The sequence below is a fragment of the Myotis daubentonii genome, chromosome 3, assembly GCF_963259705.1.
Source record: "Myotis daubentonii chromosome 3, mMyoDau2.1, whole genome shotgun sequence".
In the NCBI taxonomy this organism is placed as follows: Eukaryota; Metazoa; Chordata; class Mammalia; order Chiroptera; family Vespertilionidae; genus Myotis; species Myotis daubentonii.
The window spans coordinates 207879474-207904809 of NC_081842.1; the positions used below are offsets into that span (position 1 = coordinate 207879474).

The 25336-nt window shown below is 49.0% G+C and overlaps 1 protein-coding gene across 1 annotated transcript; it reads right to left on the reverse strand.

The window, feature by feature from the left end:
- Positions 1-2069: 2069 nt before the first annotated feature.
- CDA (cytidine deaminase) lies at positions 2070-25071 on the reverse strand. Its single transcript, XM_059690953.1, has 4 exons — positions 24819-25071; positions 13395-13506; positions 8966-9023; positions 2070-2606 (listed from the first exon to the last, which is right to left on the reverse strand). Exons 1-4 carry the CDS (start codon positions 24970-24972, stop codon positions 2490-2492), a joined length of 441 nt encoding a protein of 146 aa, XP_059546936.1. The 5' UTR covers positions 24973-25071; the 3' UTR covers positions 2070-2489.
- Positions 25072-25336: the final 265 nt, after the last annotated feature.

The following is a 25336-nucleotide window of genomic DNA, read 5'->3' on the forward strand; positions in this document are numbered from 1 at the left end:
CTCATTCTCTGCCCCTCCCCAAGCCCTGTTTCCTAACGGGGGACCCTGCTGATGCCCTGGCTGGAACCTCCCCTCCCCAGGACTGCCCTGCCCCTCCGCAGGCAAGCTCCTCTCCTCCTGCGGGTGCTCCCAGAGCCCGCTCTTCCCCTTGGGTGACGTGAAGTTCTAGAACCATTAGCTCTCAGTTCCCACAGCTACCGCCAGAGCCGTGGAGGGCAGGGGTTTCATCTGTCTCATCATTGCTACCTCCCCATTGGCCCCAGCCCCAGGACAGTAGGCACTTAATAAATCATTTGCAAATGAATGAACACATTGGCTATAAAAGACTGCTGCCTGTTTGCAAAACTCAAATCCATGTTCAAAGGACCAAAATGTGTCACCTTTCACGGCTGCCCTGTATCAAGAGCTTACGGAGGGTCCAACACGGTGCTCCTCTTAATGTGCACTATCCCGTTCGATCCGCATAGCAGCTCTCTTTTAGATGATGAGAGTGTCAGAGTAATGAAATCACTTGTGCAAAGCCACAGTTTGGAGGCTGTCCAACTCCAAATATTTAACCATTCTGCAATACCATTTGGTTCTTATGAAATATTAAAAAGTTTTGGAAGTTTAAAAAATACAGATATGAACAAAGGAAAAAATCACCCATCTAGATTCCCACTGAGCAGAATTTGACTGATATTAGCATCGTGGTCTCTTTAATTCCAGCATTCTCTTGTTTTCTCCCCCTCCCCACCCCAACCCCATATCGAGACCACCCAGAAGGGTGTGCAGAAGACCCCAGCAGTGCCGCACCTGCCAGATGGCAGCAGGTGGGCCAGGTGCACTGTGGAGAAGCCAGTCCTCCCAGACACACCTGTAGCTGCTCCGGATCTGGATCGGAGTGGAGGGACCCCCAGGGAAGGGCAACACTTCCTGTGCTCCCAGCAACGTGCTTGCCTAGAAAGAGGAAGCCTGTGCTCTACTCTCACCCTAGTAAGTACTCAGGCTACTCCTGCAGGGATCAGAGCTGTCACCCTTAGCAGGTCAGCCTGGCTCTGTCCCTTTTTCACTTGATCTTAGCCAAAAGGCCGAGAAGTGATGGCTCTGTCCCTTTTTCAGTCCTCACCTGCCTAATTGAGTGTGTGTGTGTGTGAGTGAGTGTGTGTGAGTGTGTGTGTGAGTGAGTGTGTGAGTGTGTGTGTGTATGAGTGTGTGTGTGTGTGAGTGTGTGTGTGTATGAGTGTGTGTGTGTGTGCAGCCAATGTGCCAATGGAACAGACCCTCCTCACACCCCAGGAGGTGGCATAGCCCCCACTATAGCCACCTTGCACTTGGACCTGCCTGAATCACAGTATTTCTGTGCAATAGACCTGTTCCCACCTCTCTCTCGCCTTGTCGGAGTGCAAGTTCCTCAAGGTCAGAGACTTTCTTATACATCTTTATCTCTGCAATATTTGCCATCCAAATGATACTCAGATAAACAAAGGCAGCCAGACATCAGCAGGGGGAGAATGGAAAAACACTTGGAATCAGGCAGACCTGGTTCAAATTCCAGCCTGCTACCTATTAGCTGTGCAACTTTGGGCAAGTGACTTAACCTCTCTGAGCTCAGATTTTGTTCATTGGTAAAGGGAGGGCAGCCTACTCTGAGCTTGGTAAGAGAGGACTAAATGGGTTCATATATGTTGATCGCCTTAGCACAGTGCCCTGCAAAGAGCATGCACTATTTCTAGAGACCATCGTGGGAGTTTGAGGACCTGGATTCCGGTTTGAACTTTGCCATAGTCCTAGAGCAAGTTACTGAACCTGATTGAAGCCCAGCCCCTCATTTGTAAGAAGAAGGAACCCAAAATAGACACCGGAAATGGCCACTATGGAGAGTCAGACCCAGCAGGGGTGGGGGGGGGCTCCCTTCTGGAGACACAGGACCAAGAAGCCTAAGAACCTCATCTCTCCACACCGAGGGGCACACAGTACCAAGGGCCCATTTCCTCTCCCCACAGAAAGCGGCCAGGTGTTTGCACAGAGAGACAAATCACCCGGCCCCGCTAGGAGCTGCGAGCAATGACGGAGACGAGCACATGTGCTCTCCTGAGTCAGGCGGCGCTGTGATGTTTATAATTAGAAAAGTCGCTCCGAACAGGATAGAACCTTGGGAAGGTGAATGGGGAAGCAGTCCACACTTGGCCTGGACTTAAAGAGGGCCCACAGGAAGGAGAGGATGGAATGGGTTTCTCTGGTCTCGGGTGGCAGGTGGGGTGCTCTGGGGTGACAGGGAGGGTCCATGACCCAGGCTGGAGTGAGACCCCTCTATTACTTCAGTAGAAGACCCAAGTGCTTGAGGACCATTTGCAAAAGTCATCTCTGCCCAGCCCCTGTGGGCTTGGGGCCGACTCGGCAGGTGTCCCAGGTCTGTGAGAAGGTCTTCGTGAAGCTCTCCGGACGGCTGGCTCCTTAAGCACCTGTGGGAACCCAGGCTCTCCCAGGCGGTGGGCATTCTCCATCTTTCACTGGACCTTCTGCAGGTCCTCGGGCCCGAAGGAGGCAGGCAGCAGCTCCTGGACTGTCGTGAGAACATAGGTACCATCCGGCTTGGTCAAGTAGACATCCCAGTTGGAGCCAAACTGGAAAAGAGGCAAAGCTAGTGTGAGGGAAGCAGTATGGCCGAGGGGTTAGGGCAGACCTGGGTTTGAGTCTGGTTCTACCTCTTCCTATCTAATGCTCTTCTCTGTGCCTCAGTTTTCTCATCTATAAAATGGGAATGACAATTACACCTGATTCACAGAGCTTGAGGGAAGAGCCAATGAGAGAGGACATGTTAAGCGGTTAGTACAGTGCTTTGCACATTGCTAATGGGCAATAAATGTCATTATGGACTCACCCAGGGCGTTATGAGAACAGTATCGAACCCCCAGGAGGCCTCCTCCTGCCAGGACAAAGAGCAACCAACACCTGCTTCCCTTCCTCCCAGCATCTCGTTCACTCCTCGCAACCAGGAGAAGGTGCACCCCGGATATTGCACCTGAGTGATTTCATCCTTTACCCTTGGAGGCAGGTGCTATTATTACCCCCATTTTACTGATACGAAAACTGAGGCTTAGCAGGGTAATGTCAGCAAAGCAGAATTTTAGCCCAAATCTATTTCCACATGTTTCCTTTACGCTATCAGGAGCTACCCTTGCTCGTGACCTTGGGCAAAGGACTAAGCTCTTTGGGTCTCGTGTCTTATTCTGTGAAATGGTTTCAGAGACAGAATGCAGTAGGCAGGAAGGCAGAGAGTTAAATCGGCTGTGACGTAAAGGAGAGAGACCTGACGTGGGAATCAACAGACCGAGGCCTCCCTGCCAGGTGCTGTGAGAACTACAGGCGATGGGTTTTGTGAAGCTCCTGTCTGCAGTGCCTGACACATAGTGGATGCTCCGTTACTGGAAGCCATTCCTGTGGATTGCTAGCGTTTGCTCATGAGCGCTCAGGTTGGCAGCCTGCTGTTTCCACGCTTCTGTCCGAATCTCCCACTTATTACCAGGCACAATCAGCCTTGTGGCTTTTTAAAATTAATGTGCTCAGCAGGCTGTGCCCGCGGGCATGGGTGAAAGTGAGTTTTATGGATGAAAGTTGAGTGAGTTGAAGTGCCTGGTCCCTAGTCCCCAAGCTTCATCCCTTACTAGGAGCATTTTGTTTTCAGTGTTGCCCGTCTCCCCTGAGGCCTTTTCATTTGCTTTCTCTCGTTTGCCAACAAGCAATTGGACCAACTCAGGCCCCGGGAGCCAGGGAGCTGCCATCCTGATGTGGTTTCCTTATGAGGCCTTGGACTTGCCGGGGAGTTGGGCAGCCATTTCTGCCCCTCCAAAGTGCGATGAAGTCCACATCGTGAAATCAGCGCCTTCACGGTGGCATTCTGCACCTGGACTTGGGAAATGTGTTCTGCTAACCGTGGCTGCTTTGCAGTCCTGGCAAAATCATGGAGCTTGCATGTTTGACAGATGCCTTGAGACCCCAAGGCACAAAGGCAAAACTGAAACAACCCGTCTGCCCCCAAATATAAACAATCTCAACAGCAGAAGCCTGGTGGAGGAGCAGCTCCTATTCTGCAAAGCACCACCATGTCTCCTCCAGGGCTGAGGTGGACTTGTCCCGTTTACCAAACCATAAGGGGAGGAGTCAGCCGCGAGGAGCAGGCTGCGCAGTCGGTCTGCTCCTGATAATGGCTCATCTCTGCTGTGGTCCAGCTCCCCACAACCCGCACTGTCCTTCCCGGGTCATTTCACTTCTCTGAGAAATGGGGATAACGACCCACTCCTCCCGCCTCGGCTGGGGACAGGGATTAACCGAGATGCTGCGTTTAGTGGGGCTGATGATATCACATCAGGGCTCAGGGGTCTGCGGGATTCTTGAAGCTGGTGGCTTTAACCTTCTGGGATTCTAAAGGACACAGACCTTTCTCAGAGGCCATGGAAGATCCTGACACCCCTTTCCCCAAATGCACACGTACATGTCAGAAACTTCCACTGAGCCTGGAGTAAGAATCCAGCCCTTTGCCCTGGCTGGTTTGGTTCAGTGGATAGAGCATTGGCCTGCAGACTGAAGGGTCCTGGTTTCGATTCTGGTCAAGGGCACAAGCCTGGGTTGTGGGCTCAATCCCCATTAGGGGGCATGCAGGAGGCAGCCAATCAATGATTCTCATCATTGATGTTTCTATCTCTCTCTCCCTCTCCCTTACTCTGAAATCAATAAAAATATATTAAACAAAGAAAGAATCCAGCCCTTTGTTTTTAGTGTTGAAGAAATCCAAGCCTTCCGTCAAGATGATCTTTATAAAAACTACATCGGTTTCCTTAAGTCCCTTCTTTATTATTATTTTCTTTTTACCAACTTTTATTTTAATGTCCTAATCCTATATAATAAAAGCCCAGTGACCGAACGGCGGAACGACCAGAATGGCTCAACCAGTCACTATGACGCGCACTGACCACCAGGGGGCAGACTCTTAATGCAGGAGCTGCCCCCTGGTGGTCAGTGCACTCCCACAGCAGGAGCAGCCACTCGGAGAGCAGGTCCACAGCTGCTCAGCTGACTAGGATGAGCAGCACTCGCACATTGGGCCAATCCCCGTGGCCACACACCCCACCAGTGCACGAATCCTGTGCACCGGGCCTCTAGTATATACATATTAGAAAAGGCTAACTGACCGACCATATGTCCATCCAACCGTCTGACTGACTGGCTGGTACATATGATGCGCACTGGAAATTTAAAAATAAACGTTGACTCGCACATGCATGATACACATAAAGCTCTCGCTGGTGCCAATCGCACGTGTGTGTTTAAATCTGTCATTGTTGATCGTGAATTTGGTTGTTTTTGTTGACATTCAACATGAACCACATCGTGATTTATTCATCGACCATCTGACCGACCAACCGGCCGGTACATATGATGCATACTAGCAATTTAAAAATAAATGTTGACTCATGCATGCATGATACATATAAAGCTCTTACTGGCGCCAATCGCACACGTGTTTTAATTTGATAATACTATATTATATATAGTATATTATATATACTATTTTGACGTAATTTTTTGCAGTAATTACCGCACAAATCTTTCTTCTAATTAATTTCCTTTTAATGCATCAGTACAATGAAGTGAATTAGTTATGCAAATAATAATAATAATAATAATAAAACCTTGAGAGTATTTGCTTAGGAAGTTTTCAATATTTAGCATTTTTGGAAGTGTCAATGAAGTACTGATGGAATGGTCATAATAATCTGGCCACTCAGTGTATATACTATGAGATGTATCGCTTTAACCATTTATATTTATTTCTTATTTATTTATTTTAAAAATATATTTCTTTATTGATTTCAGAGAGGAAGGGAGAGGGAGAGATAGAAACATCAATGAAGAGAGAGAATCATTGATCGGCTGTCTCCCACGTCCCCTAGTGAGGACCGAGCCGCAATCTGGGCATGTGCCCTTGGCCAGAACTGAACTCGGGACCCCTCAGTCCGCAGACCAATGCTCTATCCACTGAGCCAAACCAGCCAGGGCACTTTAACCATTTTTAAGTGTACAATTCAGTTCCCTTTATTCTTGGAATAAAATATACCCTCCATCCCATGGCCTACAAGGCCATGTGTGATCTGGCCCTGTCCATCTCTGACTTCATGTCCTACCCCCCCACCCCCCCATTCACTGTGTCCTAGTCTCCTTGACCTTCTCATGACTTGTCAAATTCACCAAGCAATGGGCATTAAGCTTGCTGGTTGCTCCGCTGGGACTCTTCTTCTCTAGACCTCTGTCTGCTCCGTCTTTTCTCATTGTTTGTTCCCCGCTCAAATGTCATCTTCAAAGAGAGGCCCTGCCTGGGCATCGAGAGCAGGGGTTGGCAAACTTTTTTCCATAAATGGCCAGATGTAAGTATCTTGGGCCTTTTGGGTCATAAGGTCTGTGTTGTAATGGCTCATCTCTGCTGTGGTCAGGTCAAAGCAGCCGTGGACCATATATGAATGGATGGGCGTGGCTGTGTGCCAATAAAACTTTATTTAGAATAAATAGCTGTAGGCTGGATTTTCCCCTGGGCTATTGTTTGCTGACCTCTGGCTCTGATCTAGAGTATTACCTGCTGCCCCTTCTGTCCCTCATGACCATTTTTCTGCATTTTTTCCTCCATAGCCATGTCCTCACTCTCAGAGACTCTACTGTTTGTTTATTTTGCTCCTGGTTTATTGTTTGTCTCCCACACTATAAACTCTGTGAGGGCAGGACCTGGCCTATCTATTCACGAGGGGAAGACACCCACTCAGGGAGTATTCGTTTTTTTTTTTTTTTTTTCCTTTTTTTTTTTTTTGTTTTTTTTTTGTTTGTTTGTTTTTTTTTCTTTTTTTTTTTTTAATTAAATCTTTATTGTTCAGATTATTACATTTGTTCCTCTTTTTCCCCCCCCCATAACTCCCCTCCTCCCAGTTCCCGCCCCACCCTCCGCCCTCACTCCCCACCCACTGTCCTCATCCATAGGTGCACGATTTTTGTCCAGTCTCTTCCCACATCTCCCACACCCCTTTCCCCCCCAAGAATAGTCAGTCCATTCCCTTTCCATGTCCCTGATTCTATTATAATCAACAGTTCATTCTGTTCATCAGATTATTTATTCACTTGATTCTTAGATTCACTTGTTGATAGATGCATATTTGTTGTTCATAATTTGTATCTTTACCTTTTTCTTCCTCTTCCTCTTCTTAAAGGATACCTTTCAGCATTTCATATAATCCTGGTTTGGTGGTGATGAACTCCTTTAGCTTTTCCTTATCTGTGAAGCTCTTTATCTGACCTTCAATTCTGAATGATAGCTTTGCTGGATAAAGTAATCTTGGTTGTAGGTTCTTGGTATTCATCACTTTGAATATTTCTTGCCACTCCCTTCTGGCCTGCAAAGTTTCTGTTGAGAAATCAGCTGACAGTCGTATGGGTATTCCCTTGTAGGTAACTGAGTTTCTTTCTCTTGCTGTTTTTAAGATTCTCTCTTTATCTTTTGCTCTTGGCATTTTAATTATGATGTGTCTTGGTGTGGTCCTCTTTGGATTCCTTTTGTTTGGGGTTCTCCGCGCTTCTTGGACCTGTAAGTCCATTTCTTTCACCAGGTGGGGGAAGTTTTCTGTCATTATTTCTTCAAATAGGTTTTCAATATCTTGCTCTCTCTCATCTTCTGGCACCCCTATAATTCTGATGTTGGTACGCTTGAAGCTGTCCCAGAGGCTCCTTACACTATCCTCGCATTTTTGGATTCTTTTTTCATTTTGCTTTTCCGGTTGGATGTTTTTTGCTTCCTCGCATTTCAAATCATTGACTTGATTCTTGCGCTCCTCTGGTCTGCTGTCGGGCGTCTGTATAATATTCGTTATTTCAGTCCGTGTATGCTTAATTTCTAGTTGGTTCCCCAATATAAGATCGAGGGTCTTATTAGTTTTCGTGTAGAGCTCATTAAGTTTATCGGCAGCTTCTAAACAGTTCTTGAGAGACCTTAAAAGTGTGGTTCTGAACTCTATATCTTCCTTTGACAATTTTGTCCTGTTTCTTTGTCTCCGCATTTTGTTATGCTTCCTTGGTGCACCCCCTAGTGGTCTTTGTTCGCAGTCTTATAGTTAAATCTTGATTGTTGTAGTTAATCCCAGGGAGGGTTTGACCTCCAGGCCAAGTGGCTATGACAATCAGCTGTGTCAGCAGTGAGAGAACTTCTGTCCTCTAGGGAGGTGCTAATCTAGCCTTTGCCTGAGGCTATCCGGCAAATGCCTCTGTGCAGGGCTTGGGCAGGGCGGGTCGCACAGGATCAACAGGGTGGGCCGGAGAGAGCAGTTATGGCGGCTCTCAGTCCTGTCCCCAGGGGCTCTGCCTCTCTGAGTCCCAGCACCCGCTGCAAAGCTCGGAGAGAAAGCTGCACTCGCTCTGACTGAAGCCAGACAGTCCTGCTTCTCCCGTTTGAGTATGGGTCCCCAAAGACTCGCCTGTATCTGGAGCTCAGAGTCTGCGACTCCCTCCCGATTGAAAACAACAACCGCGCCCTCCGCCGCCAGCCCGCTCCGCGCACTCCGCACCTCAGAATTTGACTTCAGCACTGCGCCTCCTCTGAGTTTCCGTGTGCGTTTCTCTTTCCTCCTAGTTGTAGGACTTCCACTCAGCCAGCGTTCCTGTGGTTCTGGGTGATGTCCCTTCCGTTTTTTGGTTTCACTTTTGAAGTAGTTGTTCAAAGCAGCAAACTCCGGCGTTAACCTATGCCGCCATCTTGGTTCTCCTCAGGGAGTATTCGTTGAATGAAAGAATTACACCCAGGGATTCACGCTAGCTCAGGAAGGCCTTTGAAATCAGCCAGCCAAGCAAACAGGAGAGAGGAGCTGTCTTCTGGCAGCGTGGCTTCCCTCCCACAGCCTGGGGAAAGCGGGGAGGCATCCGGTTTACATTCCAGAAAGAAAGAGCTGCTTACCTCTCTCATGACTTGCCTGCAGGCCCCGCATGGTGAGATGAAATCATCTTGCACGTCACTGGGGAAGTAGAGAAGCACACATAGGTCAGTTTTTCCTGAGACATGAGGACAACGGCCGAGATTCAGGCCCCCTTCAAGGTAAGTGAGACTCTGACTCACAGAGGTGCTGTGTCCTAGAGCCTGAGATGCAGGGCTGGGAGGCTTCCCAAGTTGCAAAGGCGAGGCCATGGGCAGGACTATTCTTTTCATTAGTGCATTTAATAAACATTTAGTGAGCACTTACTGTCACCCACACCCTAGGACACAAAAGTTAAGGAAAATTTGTCTCTGGCCTTTAAGAGATTGCTCCAGTAGGAGACAGATGCTTTCCCAATACTGTCATAAGAGTGCACCAAGGAACGTGGAAGGCCAATGGACCTTGGGCATTAGCAGGGCTGTGTTGAGATGGTGGTGGCTCAAGGCAGTTCCCTAACCTGATGATCCTTTTACTGTTTACCAAACTTTACCTTTGATTGATATGCCTGTATGCATTGCTAAAGGGCAAATGTGTATGCAAGTGAATAAAAGCAGACGGGACCCAGTTTCGGTGTGCTTTTCACAAAAGAGACACCCTAACCCCCAATGCCTTCTAAATTCATATTTCTTGTATAGCATTTTCATTTGTGCGTCGGCCCCTCCTTCAGATCCTGAACCCTAGCCGTGCAGGCTGCGGCATTCTGGTGCCTGAATAGGAATCTGGAGGAGAAGATTCCCTGAGCGAAAAACAAAGTGAGAAAGGGAAAATGGTTGCCCTGACCAGTTTGGCTCAGTGGCTAGAGCGTCGGCCTGGGGACTGAAGAGTCCCAGGTTCGATTCCGGTCAAGGGCATGTACCTTGGTTGCGGGCACATCCCCAGTGGGGAGTGTGTAGGAGGCAGCTGATGGATGTTTCTCTCTCATGGATGTTTCTAAAATCTCTATCCTTCTCCCTTCTTCTCTGTAAAAAATCAATAAAATATATTAAAAAAAAAAAAAAAAAGAAAGAAAGAAAAAGGGAAAATGGAAATTCACTGTAGAGGTGGGAAGTTCAGCACACACAAAGTCCGTGCCAGCTTTGGAGTTGCGACCCTAAGTGGACGAGGAACGTTTTGATTCAGCCAGGGTTATAATGGAGAAGAATTCGAGTAAAAGGCAAAAACATCATTGTAAATTTTTAGCTTACATGCTCAAGGATAAAGGAATTAAGGTGTCAAAAGGTACTCTCTTAAATCAGGCTCAAGGAAAATGAGTGCCTTTGTCATCTTTAACTATGTGGGCCCTTGTTCGAACTGCATTATGCCCACTTTGTATTGAGGATCAAAAGTCTGTCACACCTAAGGCCCCGGATCCTCCATCTCTAGTGTGGGAAGGCTCGACAGCTAGAGAAAATGGGGATAATGCTTTGTCTGAAAATTACCATTTGACGCCTTATCTTCAGGGATCTTACCAGCTGGAAAGGGAGATAAAATCTGCACATGTAAATCCCATAACATGGACAGACTGGTTAGGACTCTGGGACAGGTGCTCTGAGTGAAATCTCTTCCATGGCCTGTAAGGCCCTGTATGATCTGGCCCTGCTAAGCTCACCACTTCCTTTCTGCAGCCTTGGGACATGCATAGCCAACTGTCCAGTGGGCAGCTGGTTGGACAAGGTGACCTGCATTAGGTTCTTCAAGGGGGGTGGGATAAACATGAATTCCACTGGGAGGCTGGGTTGGGCCTACGGTTCAAAAATCACAAGATGGTGCATCCAGGCAGCATACCTCTGAGGACTGGGAGACAGCCAGATCATAATACTGGCTTACACTTAACATTGCCATTCTCTGTGCCAGTCACTCATTTAACCCGCTATCAACCTTATAATAGAGGGGCCACGTAGGCACTTTTATTATCCACATGCTCCAGATCATGAAGCCCAGGGTCACAGAGCTGGTAAGTAGCAGAACCAGGATTTGAACCGGGATCTGTGGTTCCTACCTTTGGTAGTTTTGTACCTTGTAGAAGACATAATGATAATGTTAAAACAATAGTTTTAATTTATTGCACACTCTGTGCCAGGAACTTTACTGAAGTCCTTTCCTGAGTCCTCACAACAGCCCCATGGGCAGGTGTTCTCCACTTTATAGAGGAAAAGCCAGGCTCAGACTGTGGAAGAGAGAAGGAAAGACAGAGAGAAATATCGATGTGCGAGAAAATATCGATGTTGGTGGCCTCCTGCACGTGCCCCGACCAGGGCCTGGGCCAGGGAGGAGCCTGCAACCTTGGTATGTGCCGTTGATCGGAATTGAACCAGGGACCCTTCAGTCTGCAGGTCAACGCTCTATCCACTGAGCCAAACCAGCTAAGACCCCAAGCCTGGGTTTTTAACCATTACCCAACATTCCTGCCAGGAGTAAGAACTGAAAGCTTGGAAGGGATCTCAGAACATTCCCTCCATGCTTTCCCAAACTCTCTCCCTCGCCTGCCTGTGCTGGCATCGAGGGTTTCCTCTGGTTTATGCTGACCTTGGTCACACACGGAGGCCAGGCTTATCAGACTCGACAGGCTGGAAACTTACTGACTTTGATGACTGCAGCGGGACCCCAGTGGAACAGGCTTATCTCCTCATTAGCAAAATTCCATTCTGGGCTCCGCTCTCTCTATCTTACAGGCCTCACAGGGGTCATAAATGCTAACGGGGGAGCTTCCATTCATCCTCTAAGTCCATGCTCTCAATTTAACAAATCATTCATGCAATAATGACTATTTCTGGCTTGGGGATGCTCTGTAGGCTGAATACCCAGAGCGGAGCAGTTGGGTACCGGGAAAATGCAGGTTTTATGTAAATAAGGATATTTACTAATTGTCTCTAGCAATACCCAGTCATGTTTAAAAGCAGATAATGACCAAGAGAAAAAGCCTTTCTCTGGTAACAGTCTAAACCAGTGATGGCGAAACTATGACACGCGTGTCAGAAGTGACACGCGAACTCATTTTTTTGGTTGATTATTCTTTGTTAAATGGCATTTAAATATATGAAATAAATATCAAAAATATAAGTCTTTGTTTTACTATGGTTGCAAATATCAAAAAATGTCTATATGTGACACGGCACCAGAGTTAAGTTAGGGCTTTTCAAAATGCTGACACGCTGAGCTCAAAAGGTTCGCCATCACTGCTCTAGGTCCTTACATTTCTGCCAGAAAGGTCCGGCAGCTTCACCACGATGGAGAGATAATTCACTCCTGCGCATGACCCACGGAGCCAGATGTCCTGAAAGACCAGCACTCGCTCAGCCATGCAGTCTTCCATGCCATTTTCCGGGCACATGAGCAATTTGCCATTAAATCAGAAGCAAAATGGCGTCCACATTCGTAAAAGAGCCCACTCATATGCTCAAGTTCCAAAGCCACCGAGTCTGGGTCCAGGGCTGAGAAGAACTGAGCGAGCTGCCCTGGAGGGAATGTGTGTGGGAGCTGGAAATGTATGTCTAGGGCAGCGGTTCTCAGCCTGTGGGTCGCGACCCCTTTGGGGGTCGAACGACCCTTTCACAGGGGTCGCCTAAGACCATCGGAAAACACATATATATAATTACCTATTGTTTTTGTGATGAATCACTATGCTTTAATTATGTTCAATTTGTAACAATGAAATTGGGGGTCACCACAACATGAGGAACTGCATTAAAGGGTTGCGGCATTAGGAAGGTTGAGAACCACTGGTCTGGGGCATGTGGAGGGTGTTGATCAGTGCTTTTGTTAGCCAGAATCTGCGCTGGAATCTGACTAGTTTGGAACCATACCCGGTTATATCTTGCTGCCACCCCACCAGCTGGTTTTGGCACTGAGAGATGAGTGTTGTCAAGGGCAAGAGTCAACTTGCACCGTGACAGGTCCCAGTGTCAGATCAAGGAGAGCAGGGAACAGTGTTTGACCTCCTGGCACAGCATGGCGCAGTGGAATGAGCCCTGGGGCGAGACTCTGAAGATCGGGTTTTGTCCCGGCTCTGCCACTAATTCCCAGGAAAGTTGTTCACTCTCCCTGGGCCTCAGTTTCTTCAGCTGTGAAATGGGGGTAAGTGACAGGTCTAGGCAGCCAGGTAATTTTTAGGTTCCTCTAGCTTTAGGTTTCTCTGCTGCTTTTCTATTCATCTTGGAGAGATTCTGTTGTACTTTGTGCTGAAATTAGAACACAATGACACCTGCCCTTGTCTTAGTTGCCTTGGTTGTACACCTGCTCTGCAGACTCACCGAGGCCAGAGTCCATTTCTTATTTACCTCCTTGCCCTCAGCACTCAGCCCACAGTCCTCTACAGTGCCTGGCACATAGGGAGTATAGACTAAACATATGTCAGATGAATGAATGGATGGATAACAGGTGCACGTTGGGTGAATAGATGAATGAATATGGCTGTGACCCAGATTTCCCACTCACGCGGCAACAGCAATTGCCCTGAAATCTTTGTATCCTTCTGAGATGGCCTTCTGGATAGCCGTTCGTTCAGCACAGATGCCCAGCGGGTAGCAGGCGTTTTCTACGTTGCACCCTGAGGAGAGAGGAGAGCCCAGTGATATTTCTGGCAGAGTCACTTTCTATTGCACGTGCTGAGTAAGAGGCTCGCCCCATTCCAGTGCAGGCAGGGACCGGTTACTCCAAACAAGGTGGGGAGAAGAAGAGGGCAATTTGACTCAAACCACTGGGAGACTCTGTGACTGACTGGTACAGCATCCTTTCCCAAGAACCTCCCACTCTCATCACTTTACAGAGCCCCCACCTTGAAGCACAGCCAAGGAGCAGGATAACAGAGCAGGTTAGCCCTAGCTGGTTTGGCTCAGTGGATAGAGCGTCAGCCTGCAGACTGAAGGGTCTGGGTTCAATTCCAGTCAAGGGCACATGTCGGGTTGCAGGCTCGATCCCCAATTCGGGGTATGCAGGGGGCAGCCAATCAATAGTTCTCTCTCATCATTAATGTTTCTATCTTTCTCTCTCTCTCCCTTCCTGTCTAAAATCAATAAAAATATATTAAAAACAAAAACAAAACAGAGCAGTTAAGCCAGTCTCATCTCCCCGGCAGATGTCAAGGCCAAGGGTGTCTGTGATTGCACAAGTCTTAAGATAATCCCCAGTTCTCCAGTGGGTGATGGGTGCGAAGGTGGCCCAAAGGGATGAAACTTCTGGATCACAGTTTTTGTCAGGAGATAGCTTATCCTTTACTTCCTTTTCCCCTTCACAAGCTGGCCAGGGGTGGGACACCTTCGACCATGTGGTTTATTGTCATAGGGATGGAAAAGCAACAAGACAGAAGGACTTTGGAGCAGAGTTGAGTTGCCTCTTGACTCTGGACCAACTGCCTACTCTGAATTGTTATGTGAGAGAAAAGGAAACTTGTCATGTTGGAGTCACTGTACTTTGGCATTTTTGTTACAGCAGCTTAACCTATACCCAATGCAGAAATTTATGTTGAAAGTGAGATGCAGTTAAACATCTAAATATGGGGCCTTGGCTTAGCAGGTGGGCAATGTGAAAGAACTACAGACAGCCAGGTGGGAAGCGGCTGCACTTGCTACTCTGTGACCAATTATTTGAAAAGCTCACCCTGTGATAACCTGGAAGGCAGACCATATAATCTGCCACTAGGATTTCTCCCCTTGGCAATGGGAATCAGCCGTGTGGCAAAGTTCTGATTTAGGGGATCATCTTCTCATCTGTTCCCAGTGCCTCGGGGTAACTACCAGGAAGGTGAGGCAGCAGGGGTGGGCCAGGCAGGGAAACCAGCTAGAAAAAGAAAAAAAAAGTTGACAGGCTTAAAAACTATGCCCAGAAAGGATTGTTGGGTGTGGAACTACTGTATGAAAGTGATAGGATGCAGGAAGTGACAGGAAAGAGGCCAGGAGGTTTCTAAGACTTTGATAGACGTAGATAGCCAGAGAAGGAAGCTACGGGTCTGGTCTCCAAAAGCCTGTGATTGTTCAGTTCCTAAGAAATACCCCTGGCCCCCAAACTCCACCCTCGGAAGTGAGCTGAAAGCTGTGTGCCCCCCAGGAGGGGGTATTCTTTCTAACACTCATTTCAGATGTGCAGCCAAGAATGATAATGGTCAAGAAGGAAGTTCTCAGGGGGCCACAGGGGTGTTCCCAGTGTTCACGCTCCCAATAGAATCCACTGGAGGTTAGCTGGGCAAGTGGCTACCCAGCTGGAGACTACATTTCCCAGCCTCCTTGGAGCTATATATAGTCCAGTAGTCTTAGCCAATGGGATGTGAGCGGGTGTGCGACTTCTAGATGATGTTTTTATGGGAACATTGCTTGCTGCCCACTTCATCTTCCCTTTCCCAGGGATAGAAACATGGATGTGGTATGTGCCAGCTCTGAACATGTGGATTAAGACACCACTCTAGAGATGGCAGGACAAGACAGAAGGACTCTGATCTCCTGAACAACCTTGCAGAGCAGAGCAGAACAGCCCATATGTCCTGGGCTCCAGCCCAGCCTGGTCTGTTACATGAGAGAGAAACAAGCAGCCATCTTGTTCTAGTCACTGTATTTGTTTCATTGACTCATTCTGTTCTTTCTCTAGCACACTCCCTTTTTAAAAAAAAAAATGTTTTTTGCCCTATCTGGTTTGGCTCAGCGGATAGAGCATTGGCCTGCGGACTCAAGGATCCCGGGTTCGATTCCGGTCAAGGGCATGTACCTTGGTTGCGGGCACATCCCCAGTGGGGAGTGTGCAGGAGGCAGCTGATCGATGTTTCTCTCTCATTGATGTTTCTAACTCTCTATCCCTCTCCCTTCCTCTCTGTAAAAAATCAATAAAATATATTTAAATAAATAAAAGCATGTTTTTATTGTGCTTATTTATTTATTTAAATATATTTTTATTGATTTCAGAGAGGAAGGGAGAGGGAGAGAGAAATAGCAACATCAATGATGAGAGAGAATCATTGACTGGCTGCCTCCTGCACACACCACACTGGGGATCGAGCCTGCAACACGGACATGTGCCCTGATCGGGAATCGAATGGTGACCTCCTGGTTCATAGGTCGATGCTCAAGAACGGGCCACACTGCCCGAGCTCACACTCCCTTTTTCTAAGTCTGAGTCTTCATTGTGATTAGGCAACGTTTTTCTCTTCCTGTATTCATCAAATTTGAAAATTGTTTGGTCATTATCTCTGCAGATATTTTCCTCCTATAATTTTCATTATTTACTTGAAAAGTTAGGAGGAGTTAAATTAATCATGTAACTCATTAACCATTATCATGATTCTCAGGATCAGGGGCTGGAAGGGAATGGCTGTCATTAGGCAGCCTGCCCCCCGGGGGAGTGTGTGCACTAACAGTTGTGTAGGGCAGTGGTCGGCAAACTCATTAGTCAACAGAGCCAAATATCAACAGTACAACGATTGAAATTTCTTTTGAGAGCCAAATGTTTTCAACTTAAACTATATAGGTAGGTGCATTGTTATTAACTTAATTAGGGTACTCCTAAGCTGGCCTTTGCTAAAAACGTCCTCAATCTGAGGGGTCGACCTCAGCAAATGTACCCCCACTTCTTCAAAATAGACTCACCCAGGCCGAAAACCGACTTCTGCACATGGGCCACGAAGTTTCAATCGCACCGTACGTGCACACCGGCACATGGTATTTTGTGGAAGAGCCACACTCAAGGGGCCAAAGAGCCACATGTGGCTCGCGAGCCGCGGTTTGCTGGCCACTGGTGTAGGGAAAAACAATATGTAATTATATATGTGTTTTCTGATGATCTTAGGCGACCCCTATGAAAGGTTGCTTTTGGGGGTCGAACGACCCTTTCACAGGGTCACCTAAGACCATAGGAAAACACATATATAATTACATATTGTTTTTGTGATTAATCACTATGCTTTAATTATGTTCAATTTGTAACAATGAAAATACATCCTGCATATCAGATATTTACATTATGATTCATAACAGTAGCAAAATTACAGTGATGAAGTAGCCACGAAAATAATGTTATGGTTGGGGGTCACCACAACATGAGGAACTGTATTAAAGGGTTGCGGCATGCCCTAAACGGTTTGGCTCAATGGATAGAGCTGAAAGGTCCCAGGTTCGATTCCAGTCAAGGGCATGTACCTTGGTTGGGGGCACATTCCCAGTAGGAGGTGTGTAGGAGGCAGCTGATTGATGTTTCTCTCATCGATGTTTCTAACTCTCTATCTCGCTCCCTTCCTCTCTGTAAAAAAATCAATAAAATATATTTTAAAAAATAAAATAAATAAAGGGTCACGGCATTAGGAAGTTTAAGAACCACCGCTCTAAAAGATCAATGGAAAAATATCTTCTGGTGAGGATTAACAAAAACAAACAAACAAACAAAAAAGACAGCTCTTGGCCATATACTACAATCCTGAAAAGCTAGATAATTTTGTTTTGTTTCCTTAAGCCCAGAAAACACATCAGTGACCTATCCAGTCAAACCAGCTTTATTCCTGGCATTGCCTTTGCTTAATCTTAAACACACAAGGGAGGCTGGGATGGTGCCAACTGAGAAATCCATAAGATGGAGCTAAATAATATATGATGACGGTGCTACTGTGACTAATTGCTTTCCTTCGTTTTTGTCTTTTATTGTTTTTCTTTTGAAATGCAGTGAACTGTTTCTCTTGCTCCCCACCTAGTTTTCCCAGCCAGCTTCCTGATACTCACCTGAAATGATTGTCCTAAAAAATGCCCTCCCACCTTTGCTGACTTTGACCAGCACTCCCTAGAGCACTTTATCAGCATTATGCCATCAATCCTTTCAACAACTCTGACAGGCAGATACTATTACAATCCCATTTTACAGAAGGTAAAGACAGGCTGGTGGCAGGGAGCCAGGACTCACATCCGAGCCTGTCAGAGACAAGAACCGTTCTTTTTCTCTGGCATTTCAGTGAGGCCTTGTTTCAAGGTGGTTTGGTGCTTAAGGCAGGGCTGGGGTCAGATCTCATCAAGACATCAGCAAGAGCCGAAACCGGTTTGGCTCAGTGGATAGAGCATCGGCTTGCGGACTGAAGGGTCCCAGGTTCGATTCCGGTCAAGGGCATGTACCTGGGTTGCGGGCACATCCCCAGTGGGAGATGTGTAGGAGGCAGCTGATCGATGTTTCTCTCTCATCGATGTTTCTAACTCTCTATCTCTCTCCCTCTCTGTAAAAAATCAATAAAATATATTAAAAAAAAAAAAAAGACATCAGCAAGGAAGGAAGGTCACCAACAGCGAGGTGGTCCTGACCCAGTCACCCAGAGAAGAGAGAGGCCCAGAGAGCGCGGTGCCCACTCCCTCTGCTGAGATTAGCGTGGTGGTTCTCACATGCAAGCATGTGGGCATCAGCGTCTTCTGAAGGGCTTCTCGAAGCAGATTTCCGAGCCCCACTCCTGGAGTTTCCACTTCACTAGGTCTGGTTGGAGCCCAAGGATTTAGAATTGCCTACAAATTCACAGGAGGTGCTGAGTCTCTGGGGCCACATCTGAGAATCAGTGGACTAGAGAAATGTCATGTGACTCAACACTGTCAGTGACTGAGGCAGACGGGCACCCACAATCAGGGAAGGTCTTGGCTGCCACACCAGGCCATGCAAGCCAGCTCTGATCACAGCCATCCTGAAAAGCAGCCACTATGACCCCCGGTGTCCATGCATTGAAGAAATACTACACTCTCTCCGTGTTCCTGCCTCCCTCTACACCACAAATGTGTCATGCAGTTTTATGTAGGAATTATATTCTAACTCAATTATAGAGTTAGGGTGGGAGGTTAGAGAAGCTCTTCTTTGTAATGAGGTACTTTTGAGTGACAGTGGAGAGGGCCAAGGAATGAGCCTGTAAGGTGAGGCAGTACTTTCACAGTCTGGGAGTGTTATAGTAATCATTATGGTACTTAATGTTAGGACCTTAGAATGTAAGACTTAAAGCATGTAACCCTGTGTGGACTGTTATAGTAATTATTATAGTACCTAATCCTATCTAATAATATACAAACATGGTAATTGACCGTACCTTTGCTACACCTCCCATTGGCTAATCAGCGAGATATGCAAATTAACCCAATCAAGATGGCGGCCGGTGGCCATGCAGCTGAAGCGAGCAGGAGGCTTGCTTGCTTCAGTGATGGAGGAAGCCAAGGTTCCCCACCTGCCGCGGCCCGGCTCTGAGCTCCAAAAGCAACAAAGTTTCAATTATAGAAGCTAAACAAACCCCAGATACCTGCTTTCAGGAGGCCGTGGCCACAGAGCTGGAGCGAGCAGGAGCCTGGCTCTCAGCTCCAGTGACAACAACAAAGTTTCAATTATAGAAGGTAAATAAATCCCATAATAATAAATAAAAGAAAAAAAGGAGAGGCTGGGAGCTTCAGTCGCCGGCCAGCCTGAAAAAAGCCATCAGCCCCTCATCCAGGCTGGCCAGGCACCCCAGTGGGGACCCCCACCCTAAAGGAGGTGTGACCAGCTGCAAACAGCCATCATCCCCTCACCCAGGCTGGCCAGCACCCCAAAGGGACCCCCACCCTGATCCGGGACACCCTTCAGGGCAAACCAGCCGGCCCCCACCCGTGCACCAGGCCTCTATCCTATATAGTAAAAGGGTAATATGCAAACTGACCCTAACAGCAGAAAGACTGGGAATGACTGGTCACTATGACACACACTGACCACCAGGGGGCAGACGCTCAATGCAGGAGCTGCCCTCTGGTGGTCAGTGTGCTCCCACATGGGGGAGCTCTGCTCAGCCACAAGCCAGGCTGATGGCTGCCAGTACAGCAGTGGTGGTGGGAGCCTCCCCTGCCTCCTCAGCAGCGCTAAGGATGTCCGACTGCAGCTTAGGTCTGCTCCCCGCTGGCAACTGGACATACCCCGAGGGCTGCCGGGCTGCCAGAGGGATGTCTGATTGCCAACTTAGGCCCAATCCCCCTGGGGAACAGGCCTAAGCCAGCAGGTGGTCATCCCCTGAGGGGTCCCAGACTGCGAGAGGGCACAGGCCGGGCTGAGGGATACCGCCCCCAGTGCACAAATTTTTGTGCACCGGGCCTCTAGTGTTAAGATATAGAAATACTGTGAGACCCAAGAATGCACCCTTGTAACCCAACTAGTACTGGTAAACAACCTATCTGATAGGAACGCCCAAAGCCTGTACACACCCATAGATTAACAGACCCCGGGTGGATTCACACATGGCAGCCACTGATAACACACACACCAATGAAGACCATGCCTACAGAGGGGTATATAACCAGACAGTCTGATTGACCCAGCAGCGCATAGCTCTCCTGTCGCTAGAGTGTGAGGACCTGTGTGTGCTCACGCCTCGGTTCCCAACACGAAACTCTGCCCAATTAACTGTCGATCAATGAAAGAGCCAACAGCCAACGGCGCCATCTACCCCTTCGTGTGTGTTATCAGCAGCTGCCATGTGGATCCACCTGGAGCCTGTTAATCTATGGGTGTGTACAGGCTTTGGTCGTTCCCATCAGATAGGTTGTTTACCAGTACTAGTTGGGTTACAAGGGTGCATTCTTGGGTATCACACAGTATTCTTATATCTAACATTAGGTACTATAAAAATTACTATAACAGTCCACACAGGGTTACATGCTTTAAGTCTTACATTCTAAGGTCTTAACATTAAGTACCATAATGATTACTATAACAGGGAGTCCTCGGGGGATATCCAACTGACAGCTTAGGCCTGCTCCCAGAGCCGTGAGCCTGGCTTCTGGCTGAGTGGTGCTCCCCCTGTGGGAGTGCACTGACCACCAGGGGGCAGCTCCTGCATTGAGCGTCTGCCCCCTGGTGATCAGTGTGCATCATAACGACCTGTCATTCCACCATTTGGTCAATTTGCATATTACCCTTTTATTATATAGGATATGGCCCAACCCAGGCCTGGTCCATTTATCCCTTACAATAGCTCTCAGATCTTTTCTTCCTCTTCATTCTACCTGATACTGTTCCAGTCTGAGCCATTCATTCATGCATTCATTGAACCTTAAATGAGGACTTATTTTATTTATTTATTTAGGAGAGAGGGAAAGAGAGAGAGAGAGAGAGAGAGAGAGAGATCAATTTATTGTTCTACTTATTTATGCATTTATCAGTATGTGCCCTGCCTGAGGATCGAACCTGGAACCTTGGCATATAGGGACGATGCTCTAACCAACTGAGCTACCCAACCAGGACTGAGGACCTGTTTTATTTAGATCAGGTGCCAGAAGCCAATTCCAGCAGTGCAGCAGGGCTGAATCATCTGGAGATGGCTGAGGGCATTTCCCCAAATCTGAAAAGGATGCATAAGTGATTGCTTGCTGCTGAGGGCATTTCAATCTACATGTTATTGCCTCCTACTGGCCAAACACCTGAACAGCTGAGGCAGTTCTCCAAATCTGACAATGGATTCTGTATACCAAACCTTACCCTTTGATATGTATATCTACCTTGCTTTAGGACAATTTGTGTTAATAAAAAGCAAGGGGTCCAGAGAGACGGAAGAACTTGGTTTCTTTGGCTAAGTTTTCTCTGGCTCCCCAAAAGGCCTTCCAAAATTATGTTTCGTCTCTGGACTCTGATTAATTTACACACAGCGCCTTCTCCAGATTCCTGTACCTTTCTAGATGCCGAGAAACACACACCGGTATTGGTCAGGAATATTCTGGCACTGTGGACAGATGAGCAAACAAGATTGACATGGTCCCCTGACACTCTTTTCTCTGGCCCAACCCTCCTTGAGTACCTGTCAGACTAATTGTCCACAAACACCAGTTTCATGCTACTCTTCTCCTTAATAACATTCCTTGACTCCCTATGTCCTACCTCATCAAATCTCAATATCTCTACTTGGCCTTCAAAAGTCCTCCACAATCCTCCAAGTCATCATATCGTCATTTTATTATTATTGTCCCAGGAAGGCGAGTGGCAGCTGCAGGCATTATGCTGACCTGTGCTGTCAAAGTCCACCTGTGCTGTCAAAGTCTCTCCAGGTTGCTTGCACATGCAGTACCATATCGTCACTTTCATCACACTGTCAACAGCAGCGGTAGAAATGGCCACCATTGTGACCTTCTTAATGCCAGCCAGAAACTGCCAATCACGTTATGGGCATTAGCTCCTTTAAAGCCTCACAATCAGGGGAGAGATTCAACACTGTCAGTGACGGAGGCAGACGGGCACCCACAATCAGGGAAGACCTTGGCTGCCACACCGGGCCAAGCAAGCCAGCTCTGATCACAGCCATCCTGAAACGCGGCCATTATGACCCCCAGTGTACAAATGTAAGCGGAGACTCAGAAGGCTCAAGGGTCTTTCCCCGGGGCACACAGCTGATAAACAGAAGCACCAGGATTCAAATGCAGGAGCCTCTAACTTCAGAGCCTTCAGCCTATCGGAGGACCTCCCTCCATCCCCAGGGCACAGCCCCTTCTCTAGGGATACCAGGTCCTTCCCTGCAATTTAAATAGTCTACCACGTTCCGCTCCCCTCATTCATTCACTCCTACAATCATTGGTTGTGGCTGTACAAGAGGAGGGGACCTCCCTGGATGCAAGGACTATGCCGTTTCTGCTCACAGTGCTATTCCCGGCTCCCGGTACATTACCTAGCACATAACTGGTGCTTGGCAAATGTTTGTTGAATAAATCAACCAATGAAAGGATGAAGAGAAACTGTGGAGGCACTGGGAAGGATCAGTGGCCGATTCCATGTTCAAGGCCCTGGTGCCATGGGGCAGTGTGGGTTGCAATGTTGCTGGTGGTGGTGGTTAATGTTTAGTACTCATCTGAGTCACCAGGCCAGCCTGAATTTCCACACGATTCTTTATTCCCTATGGAGTAGCAGGCGTGGGAGTCAGGGGAACTCTGAGTTCCAATCCCAGCTCTGTGGTCTTGAGCTTCTGTTCCCTGCTCTGCGGTGCTGTAATAGCTGCCTTGAAGAGTTGTAAGGGTGAGATGGATAACACTAGCCTCCGGCCTTTCACCTACCAGCCCTCACGCAAGGTTACTTTTCCTGTTCAAAGATGTTTAAGACCCAAGTGACTCATGAATCCCACACAGAACCTCAAAAGATAAGAAATAACAGGAGAACGGCGCTACAGAAGGGGAGGTGTGGGCCCCGGCTGGACGCAGAGCTGAGCAGTAGAGGGAGGAGTGGCTCACACCTGCCCTGGGGCTGTTTCAGGGGTCGTCAAGCTACGGCCCTCGGGCCACAAGCAAATACAAATATTGTATTTGTTCCCGTTTTGTTTTTTTACTTCAAAATAAGATATGTGCAGTGTGCACAGGAATTTGATCATAGTTTTTTTTTAAACTATCGTCCGGCCCTCCGACGGTCTGAGGGACAGTGAACTGGCCCCCTGTTTAAAAAGTTTGAGGACCCCTGGCTCAGACAGATGTACAAGTGTGGGCCTCCGGTCCTTTAAATAGCTGTCGCCAAGCGGGAGGGGGATTCCAGGCAGCAGGGTGGGGCAGTCCCTTGTCCCTCTGTGCCAACTGTCACCTGCCCTCTGAGTGGTGGTGGAAATGGCACGGGTGGAGGGGGCATGGCTTCTCTGCCACCTCCACACCACCTTCCCCACTGCCCTAAAGGAGAATGCCCCTCGCTTAGCAAAAACAAGTTTGAATTTTTGCTCAAGTGAGCTTTTCTATCCAACCAACAAGCCAAAGAAAAGAGCTTAGTGCTAACTAACTCAGATTCCGGTGCCCACCTCCCCAGGCTGGCATTCATTGCTGGTCACTCAACACCCCCCCACCCCCCCACCCCCGGCCCCGCTTCTTTCCTCCAAGACCCTCTGCACCCCATTCATTAACAAGTCGCCCCATCCGGGTTGCTTGCTTTGCCTACAGCCATCTCCCAGCACGGAGGGTGGCAGGAAGAAATCAGGATTTGGGGAATCCCAGCCCTGGCTTCCACCTCCAGCGCCCCGGGTGACCTTGAACAAGTCATGTCACCTCCCTGGGCCTCAGTTTCTCCCCTGAGAAGTGGGCATACCACCTATGTGCTGATGTAACTTGTGGAAGCCCTAGCAGGTGCGGGGCCCAGAGGAGGGCTCAGACAGTTACCCTCCCTCCCAGCACCCACGACGGCTGATGCTCTTGATTCTCGCCTTCCCTTCCAGCTTCCTTCCCTGTGGAGAGCGGCTACAGTGTTTGGACAGGTTCAAGCCTCGGACTCATGAGAGGGCACGGTCCTCTCAGGGCCACGTGCAAGTCCCAGCTCGGAGGGCAGAGCCCTCCCAGCACAATTATAGCCAGCGGCTACAGTTGTAAGCTTGAACCTGTTCTCAGGACACCACATGCTTGAGTGATGTGGACTTGATAGAGTTCAGATGCATGTAGTTGAGTAGAATCGAAACCAATGAGACTGTGGCAAACATCTTGACCACGCCCTTACTTTGCCTGGTGAAATCTGCTATTAAATAAAGACACGGTGGCGGGGTCTCTCCATCCGGGAGCAGCACCACACCCAGACCCAGCTTTTATTCTCTTGTCTGTCCTTTCTCACTCCTTCACCGGCCCCTCTCAGGGTCGCTGAACCAGGCGGAGCTGGCGTGGCACACAAGGCGCCCTGGCGCGGAGCGTGCCACGGCCGGGCCAGCTGGCCGCACCTCCCCCTCCCGCTTCCTCCTTCCGGTCTCCCAGGCACTGAAAGCCCCTAGATTTGAGCAGCACCTTCACGCCCACCGTCTGGGACACTGGGCAGGGCAGGGCGAGTGGCACCACAGGGGAGACTCAGCCAAGAGGGGGGCAGAGCTGGGCTCTTACCGTCTGGAGCGTCCCACCGCTTCCCGCTTTCCCTCCTCTCACCCCCAGAGGCCGTCTCGGGGGGTCCCCCGGGGGCCATCTCCCTGGCCCTTACCTAAGAAGATCTTGCCGTCGCGGGTGAGGAGGGCGGCCCCCACGGGGAAGTGGCTGTAAGGACAGTACGCGGACTTCTTGGCCTCCTGGGAGCAGAGCACCAGCAGCTGGATGTCCTCGGGGTCCAGGGCGCAGGCAGGACGCTTCTGGGCCATGTCGGTCCCCGGGGGCTAGCGGAGCGGACAGGGGAGGTGGCGGCTGGGCTGCGTCCCCACTTCCCCGGGCGGCTCCTCCCCCCCCGGGTGGATCCCCGCCCAGAGGCTCCCGGACGCTCCTCCGGAGAAGCGGGCGGGGCCCGCGCAGGGGACGGAGCCGCCCCGCCCCCGGGTGTGGAGCGCGGTGTGGGGGGGGGGGTGCGGAGGGGGAGGGGGAGGGGGAGGGGAGGGGATGGGGGCCGGGTAGGAGAGGGGGGAGGGGCGGGGGGGTGTCCGGGCGTGGAAGGACGTGACTGCCCGCGCGTGGCTCACACTCTTCGGGGACCCGTTCGCTGCTGACACAGGGACGGGCGGTGGGCCAGGG